The sequence below is a fragment of the Hippichthys cyanospilos genome, chromosome 6 (genome assembly GCF_059441005.1).
Source record: "Hippichthys cyanospilos isolate Australia breed blue-spotted pipefish chromosome 6, RoL_Hcya_1.0, whole genome shotgun sequence".
In the NCBI taxonomy this organism is placed as follows: Eukaryota; Metazoa; Chordata; class Actinopteri; order Syngnathiformes; family Syngnathidae; genus Hippichthys; species Hippichthys cyanospilos.
The window spans coordinates 19,156,745-19,165,118 of record NC_142374.1 but is presented as its reverse complement, the minus strand read 5'-3'; the positions used below and the strand labels follow the sequence as shown (position 1 = coordinate 19,165,118).

Genomic DNA, 8,374 nt, shown 5'->3' with positions numbered 1-8,374 from the left:
ACTGGATTAAAAATGTAAGGCATTGCATTACTTTTATGTAACTCTCACCAACATAATTGGAAATATGGATTCGCCATTTTAAATGTAACTCGTTACGCTCATTACAAATCCAGTGGAAGGTTGGCTTAACCCTAAAAAAAGTACACATCATTTAATTTGTACTGTATTATAAACCTCTAAAGACAAGATACAAAATCTTTTTTTGTATTTGAATCCCTTTATTACTTAGCTTCACAGCATACTGATGCATTGTTTATGCTTTAGGCAGAAACAGTTAGCGCGTTCCACAATTTTAATGTTAATGAGTAATGTTAAACTTCCTTTATACATGTGCTCCACTGTTTGTGTTAAATTATCTGCTGGTTGAAAGGTTAATACCATGAAATAAAATTGTTATCTTGTTAACATTAGGCTAAGACAAATTCAATGGGGAACATTTTGTGGTTATTTAAAATAAGGCGCGATTTGTTTGTTTTGACAGTAAACTAGGAGTGGCAATAAACAGCTTGACGACATTTATTTTTTCTGCCAAACTGCTGATTATTGTGAAGTGAGGTCACGACTACACTAGAGCACTCACATCTCAAATTAGTCTTATTTTATTGCATTTCAGATGCTTGTTTTATTTTAGTAACTTTAAAATTGATTCCTGCAAAAAGTGCAGTTTTTAGTCTACTTTGTTAGTTGTACTGCTAATTACTGTGTGGAAGATTTCCTGGCGCTCTTGGACATAAAGTGTCTTTTGTGATTTAAAAATAGCTTTTGTGACAAAATTGTCCCCTTTTTCAGTTTTGAGTAAGGCTCATTAGTCTTACTGGTAAATGTGCACTCCACTTAAGCTGTAAAGTTTTTTGGCTATTTTTGGAGTCCCGCAAGGGTCTATTCCGAAACCACTGCGCTTTCCCGACACAACATACCTTAAATAAATTCTTTATTTACGGTTTAAATTTATTTACGGTGACTACAATTTTAAATTGAATTTAGCTGTATATAAGGCTTACCTTAGATCTGATTTAAGCTGCGATGGAATTCACCGGTATTAGTTTTCATCATTTGTTAACGTCACAAAATACAGTAATCTGGTGCCAAAGCACTACTTTTCTATTGAACAGGTGACCAACAGGTTTTTAATCCCAAACAGATGAGGGAAAACCGTCCAGTGACTACAGTACTTCGGGGTATAGATAAATAACCATCACAGATACCAAAAGCAATATTTGGCCTGTGCAATATTTTATTAAGTGATCAGTCACATTTTCAAGGCACGCTACATAACATGCAATACCGGAATATTCCACACTTGAATTCAACCATAAATACTCTCTTTAAAGATTTTAAATGTGATAACCAGTGACGGGCACTGTTGGTTTGAGAATGATACCTAGAAGCAGAGAATAAAGTGTGTGTAAAAAGTCCAAACGACCTTGCAGTCCGTGTGGTGGAAAAAAAATGAGAAGTGCAACATGTTGCCCTCGTCAGTGGTCCACAAGTCCCGAGTAATAACTGCAATGATTAACCTGCAGTGCTTGGTTGATTCTGTAGGAGGAAGAAAAAAGTAAAGTGTTAGTGTAGTGTGTTACTCAAGAGAGCAAACGTTCATTTGTTCTTCCTACTTTGCGTGCCTGCTGGACACACTGCATGTACGCTGAGGCAATCCTGGAGCAAGAAAGACTCTTTCCTGGTTGCTCCTGGTAACATTTCAGAACTTGACTCTGCAAATCGCCACACACCGGCTGGATGGTGACGCGCCTGGGGGGGGAAAATTAAAAAAAAAAAAAAAAAAAATATTAAATTAGGCATGGATGGCTTAAAAAAAAAATCTATATATTAATATCTATCTATATCTATATATCTATATCTATATATATATATATATATATATATATATATATATATATATATATATATATATATATATATATATATATATTTTTTTTTTTTTTTTTTAAGCCATCCATGCCTAATTTAATATACTTTGGAACTAAATATGTAGTGGTATGTCAACGTGTATTTTATTCAGCAACTCCAGAAGATAGATCATGTAACGTTGTTTTATTTGTGGCTCATCTGCTGGGAAATTGTGTCAGTGAAGACATTGTTAATCCATATAAATCTTAACAAAATAAAGGCATACGTGTTTTGAAAAGGAGTCATGATAACAATTTAGCAATAAGAGTCTTCTTTATGTTCCACTTAATTTGCTCTTTATTTGAAAAAAAAAGTACTGCTTCTTGGCATTAAATTAGATTTGTTGATGCATGCAGAAACTTGTGTAATCGTGCTCTTATTTAAGAATACTTGCGCTAATATTGGTAAGCGCCTGTATGACACTTTGGGAAATACCATTAACGTTATCACCATTTCATTGTCTTGTTGGGACATCTTTGCAGTTGTATGTTTTCTAATGTATTCTTACGCAAAACGCCTTTGTGTGTCCTCTTTGCCTTTTTGGAAACTCTCAGCAGTCGCTTTGTAGAAGTCGGAGCACTGGAAAAGCACCAAAAACACTATTAACGTCACAATAGACAATGTCCAAAACAATTACAAAAAAAGCAAAACAAAAACATAATTCTTTGTTTGGTGCCGGGAGAGGGCGCTTATATTTATTTATGGATCTTTCATGTACAGTATTTCATACAGGGAAATTTGTGTCGGCTGGGTGCTCTGAGCATTTAAATGTAATCTATGAAGTATGGCGCCACCTAACGGCCGGACATAGACAGTGCAGTTCCAAACACACAAGCATGCCTCCAAGTGTGCTTACTTTTGCTTCAAGTTTGGAGATGTGTTCCTTGTAGTGAATTTCTCGTCTCTTCAAGGCTTTCGCCTTCTCCTCCAGCTGGTGAGCCTGCATCGGTGCAACTTGATTACTATGACAATTTATTAGGACATAATAAAGACAAACATTTTTTAATTCCCATCAAGAGTGAAATTCATCAACAAAGAATAGTGGCACGTTGACTTGTATGTCGTTCATAATTTCATGAGTTACAGGCCATCATTTGGTGGTGAGATTCTCAATTGGGGGTACGTAAAACTCAGTTTCTTCAGGTATCAACAAATTTAACATAATTCTTAATTGAACATTTTTCTTTTCGAATTAAGAGTAAAACAATTGGAACATTAACAAACAAAATGCTGTTATTATAGTGTCTTCTTTGCAAAACATTGTATGCCTTTAGCTTTGTAAACCTTTATATGGGTGCATCTGTCAATTCCGGCAGATGAGCTAGAAATATAAGATGATGTAACACAATATATCCTCTGGAGTTGTTGGTGAGAATGCACCCTGATATACCACTACAAATATGGTTCCAAAGTTTAATATGTTAAATCATATTTTACAAGGGGACACATCATTGAAAAAAGGTTGAGAACCACTGACTTGTGATAAACTTGAAATCCGGGGCGGATTTCTTTTACAATTTTTCAAAATATTTTTACTATTTAGTGGATTTTTAAGTTTTCAGTTCACTCACAGAAAAGTTTCAACTCCAAAGTCAATGTACCACTGTGTTATTAAGACATCAGGAGGTTATTGTTTGATTGTGAAAAAAAAAAAGCATAACATAACATTTTTCTTTTCGTTTAGAGCAGCCAATTAAATCGCTTTGCCTGCCATTGATGAGTAAATTTGTCACTACGCTTTTTAGCAGGGATGGACAGGGAAGTGTTTGATGCTACTCCACGGTGAATTTAAACCATGTAAACAACTTTAATGATGCACAATCACCACTAAAGCGACACATTTTTATATGATTAAATACAATATCTTGTGCATCATGAAAAGTATTTATCATTTTTCTTTCATCCTACCTTCATCTCCATCCTCTGAGACGTGAGGGAAGGGAGAGAGAGAAAATGGACAAATAAGACAAGATAAGGATGTCAATTTGTTTGGAGATTCTCAGTCACTCAGGTCAAAGGCTAAATGGGGGCAACAGAACTCACATTGGCTGGTTGAAGATGTTTTACATTCAATCCAAAAGTTGTCTTTGCTTCGAAATTTTTGGTACGTTCCATGAGGATCGTTGCCAAGTGTGGCTGGTGATCGAGCACCCTGACTTTTTTTTTGGATTGCAGGTACAACATCTTCAACGCAGAAGTCACTTTTGACGCTGTGTGGCTTACGTAAAGCTGAATGACCAGCCTGTCGTCTTCCGTGCGGCGCCGTTCCTCGGCGATGGCTTGGCTGAGGCCGGCCTCGTTTGCTGCTTTGTCCGCTTCCAGCGCCGCCTTCACCCTCTCCGCCACCTCAGCCTCGGCCCACGATTTGGCGGCAGCGCGCGTCTGCGCCTGCACGGCCTCCAGCCTGGGACGCAGGTATAAACACTTGCGGTCAAAAGTGTTTGGTTTTTGCGTCTAAATGTTTAAAGCCTTCTCCTTCACTGCAATCACACTAAATGTCATGAGGAAGAAACTGAATCAACTTTCCTTCTTCATCTCTTCGTTCCTTTGGAATAATATGGAGGTCTTTTGCTAAAGGTTTTGCTATGGAATTCATGACATCAACGTGGTAGAGATGTATGGAAATGCATGTAAAATGTATGAAAATGCCATTAATCTATCTCTGCCCCAGGCCACAAAATTTGGAAAACAGCAATGTACAGTAAAGAATATAATTAAACACAAAGTCAATAATAGTTTGTGCACATTCGGACACCTGGGGGCAGTATATCACAACCAAGGAGACACAAACAAAGAAGACTTTCACAACTACTGCGATTCAGTAAGCTAAAGTAAAATAAGTATTTTTGCAAAGAGGACAAAGAATATGTGCCTGTGAGTGCTGTGATATTGCAGGGCTAAAATATATGTTTAAAAATATACAAATGAAATGAGCCATTCCATAGCTGCTGGTTAGCAGTTGACCACAGGCTAGCCTGAGGGGATGACAACTCAAATGCAATAAGACTAAAGAGAAAAAAAGTCCCCCTCTAACACCTCATCTATGGCATTCTATTGTTTATTAGCATTTAAGCTCAGGGAAGTTGTGTTTCAAACATGTGTTTTTCTCTGTTTTAACTTGAGTCAACTGGAAATGGCAGCAAGCATCTTGAAGCCTCTTTTTAGAAGACGTATTCACTACTTTTCAATAATCGTAAAGTAGGTGTCTCACATTTCAAAATTTTGCCTGCAATTTGCAGCTGAAAACATGCTGCATGAGCAGTGTTATGTTACTTTTGTGTTCTTACTGCAGCTGTAGTTCCTCCCTCCTGCGAGCCATCTCCTCCTGAAGCCTTCTCTCCAACCCCTCCTTCATTTTCTGCCTCAGTTCCTCCTCAAAATTTGCTGTGGCAATCAGAGAGGCTAATTCGAGGAAATATAAATATAAGAATAAGTACAATCTCTTCTGTGAATTTCAACACATCGAACGCTAACCTGCTGCAGGGGGTGCCCCCGAGAGAAAGGCCCCCACTTCCTCTTCACCCTCGGGGAACGTCGGCGGCGCGGCAGCGGCCTGCTCCTCGGATGGAGGGAACCTGTCATTGGGTTCTGTTGGCACTGCAACAGCTAGATCTGCACTGGGACAACACGGTGAAGGCGGTGGGTGCACAGGAGGGAGAAGAACCGACTCCACGTGTGGGGTGGACTCAGCTGGAGGTGGAGGAGGAGGTGTTTCAGGCACAGCTAGAGCAGCAGGTGTAAAGTCCACAGGTGGAGGCGGGGCAAGCCGAGCTGGAGGTACTGGCTCTACAGTTGGAGGAGGAGGAACTGTAGAAGGCTTAGTTGGAGTTGGAGGAATGGATGCTACAGGTGAAGGAGGTGTATTAGGCACAGCTAGAGGTACAGGTGCTAAGTCCACAGGTGGAGGCGGAGCAAGATGAGCTGGAGGTACTGGATCTACAGGTGGAGGAGGCAGTGTACCAGGCTCAGGTGGAGTTGGTGGAAGAGGGGAGTGAAAGGTCACACGAGAGGAAGGGTTGAGTTCTCCAGGGGGGTGGTCTGGTGCAGGAGGTACTTCCTGAGGTGGGACTGGGATGATGTCAGGAGGAGGCGTAAGAAGAGGCAGTAGGTGGTCCGCCGACGGGGTCGGGACAGGAGTGGGCTTGGGGGTGGTGGAGTCGGTGTGAGATGGAGGACAGACCGGCTTCTGTCTCATTCGTTTGATGACTCTGTCTGACAGCTGAGGGCAACATGATGTCACAATCTTGGTTTTTATGACCATATTGTTCAATAGCTTAGCCTTAGACAGTTTGTAATGAAGCTATCGATGCTATTTTTTTTTGTATTCTGTTTTTTGGTTTTTTAATTTGATCATACATGTTCTTTTCATAGTCTCCACATGTGTATAGAAAATTTGCGTTTGGAATTCATTCCCATTCAGAACCATTTCCCCCTTAATTCTAATCATTAGATTTCATTGTCTTCTGTATTTAAAAAAAAAGTTGGATGTATGAGAGAAATACATTTACAAGTATTATACTTATTTATACTGTCACAGTATTCATCCCAAATGGAACTTCTGCCAGGCCCTTGCCGCCACAGGTAAAACTATCCAAAACCGCCAGTGAGTTTAGTATTGTTGAAGCGTCGAAATTTTGGGCTTCAGTGGCTACTTTACTTACTGTATATCACAATAAACAATTTGGACTTTTTTGTAAAGCAATGTGAAGAGGGCATGCACATTTTTTCTCTTCTCTGAGGAATGTTATCGCAACCTGATACACCTTGACTTCACCTACAGGCCACTGTTGGGACAGAGGGATGACGTCATAAGAGTTGCGACAAGTTGGAGTAACGACACACAATAGGCGCTGCAGAATTTTATGTTTTTTAAGTTTTACCAAGAGAAATATTTTTTTTCTTGCGTTCTTTTTACTGGTTTTATTATTTTGAGTCTTTATGAAAGACAAAACCACAATACAAAACTCATAAAGCGTCAAACGGAGACTATTGTCAATTTTTTTGTAAGCAGTACTGTACAAAGTATAAAATATAATGATTTTTGTATAATATAAATCTAAGACTTGTTTTGAGTTACTGTATTTTTTTTAAGCACTTCACCAATTTACATTGCTGATTTAGAACCACGCGAAATGATTATTTTAGGAGGGAAAAGTAATTTAGTTAAAGTCATATTTGTTCGAGATTGATGCAATCGTTATACGCATTCCCTCTGCAGTATGTGACAAATTTGCCCTATATTTAGCTTGAACCATGCACCTCAGTGGGAATCCGGGGTTAATGCACTGAACAAAAGGTAATTTAATGTAAATTGTTTATTACATTTACGAATACAAATGCATAAGTAAACCCATAGCAAGTATTAAACTGAAGCTGCGGATACAATTACGATAGAGATTAATTGAGCAATAAAAAAAAAAACTTTTCCACTCACTCGAATGCCCTCCACCAATGTGACGCCTCCACCTCCCCCGTCGCCACGGTGATGACTCGGGCTGTTTCCACCCATAAAGCATCCACTTGTGTTCAACCAGAGGTTTAATCCACAAAATGAATAACAATCGCAGAAGTGGTTCAGTCTCAAAATCCCAAAGAGCAAACAGCACTCCGCCCTCGAGCACCGAAGAACAGTAACGTTTGATCCCATTGGTTGAAACGTCTGGTGACTTAACATTGAGCCTTTTTATTGTTGCTTTATCCTCCCGCCCCATTCCACCCACTGTAAAGGAAGAGCGTTACGTCGACGACCGGAAATGCAGAGAACCAATCAGCAGCTGGAAATATCGAGTAACTTGCGTTTTTGACCAATGAAAGCAACAAATAAAAATACTTGCTGTAAAGAGAACATCGTGTTCCAAGGAATTTACACTTATTGCTTAAAAATTTTAAGCGAGCGGTTGTTGGGCCCTAAGCTTTAGCAAGGCCTGCTCTGCAAACACACTATTCTTCAAAAATATTTCTAAATAAATTATAAGCCCAGGTCTGTTCCCTGTATGACTTGTTATAGCCGCCTTTTTTTTTTAGTTTTTTTTAGGTTGAGGTATTATACTAGCTTTTTGCCCATTTAAAATGTTGGATAATAATATTTGATCCAATCATATTTCAGAAAGTTGGCGTTGCAGGGTCCGAAGAAAAGAATAAGGGCCTGAACGGACGCCTGGGAATACCAGGTGCTGTAAGCTTTTTTACCACTCGCAGAACACACTTTCCAAAAAGGACCAGAGACAACTGTTGCCAAGTAGTACGAGCCCCATTTTCACCCGCGCTCTTGTTTGCCTGACTGTTAAAAAAGAAAATTCTACATTTTGTTGTCGCTTACGGCCATACTACCCTGAGAACGCCCGATCTCGTCCGATCTCGGAAGCTAAGCAGGGTCGGGCCTGGTTAGTACTTGGATGGGAGACCGCCTGGGAATACCAGGTGCTGTAAGCTTTTTCACCACCCGCAGAACACACTTTCCAAAGAA

The 8,374-nt window shown here is 39.5% G+C and overlaps 1 protein-coding gene and 1 non-coding gene across 4 annotated transcripts; one reads left to right on the top strand and one right to left on the bottom strand.

Annotated features, from left to right (window-relative positions):
- Positions 1–1,179: 1,179 nt before the first annotated feature.
- chchd3b (coiled-coil-helix-coiled-coil-helix domain containing 3b) lies at positions 1,180–7,619 on the bottom strand. 3 transcript variants are annotated; one of them, XM_088417838.1, is made up of 9 exons: positions 7,343–7,616; positions 5,383–6,127; positions 5,196–5,310; positions 4,132–4,312; positions 3,817–3,831; positions 2,765–2,848; positions 2,417–2,487; positions 1,614–1,749; positions 1,180–1,536 (listed from the first exon to the last, which is right to left on the bottom strand). In XM_088417838.1, the coding sequence occupies exons 1-9, from the start codon at positions 7,580–7,582 to the stop codon at positions 1,513–1,515; spliced, it is 1,611 nt and encodes a 536-aa protein (XP_088273964.1). In that variant the 5' UTR covers positions 7,583–7,616; the 3' UTR covers positions 1,180–1,512. The 3 variants fall into 3 exon arrangements, with proteins under 3 accessions (XP_088273964.1, XP_088273965.1, XP_088273966.1); XM_088417839.1 differs by lacking the exon at positions 3,817–3,831 and having other exon boundaries at positions 7,343–7,613; XM_088417840.1 differs by lacking the exons at positions 1,180–1,536; positions 1,614–1,749; positions 2,417–2,487 and having other exon boundaries at positions 2,765–2,870; positions 7,343–7,619.
- A 602-nt stretch (positions 7,620–8,221) lies between these two features.
- Positions 8,222–8,340, top strand: LOC148422639 (5S ribosomal RNA). Its single transcript, XR_015866026.1, has one exon. It is a non-coding gene; the product is annotated as a 5S ribosomal RNA (ribosomal RNA).
- Positions 8,341–8,374: the final 34 nt, after the last annotated feature.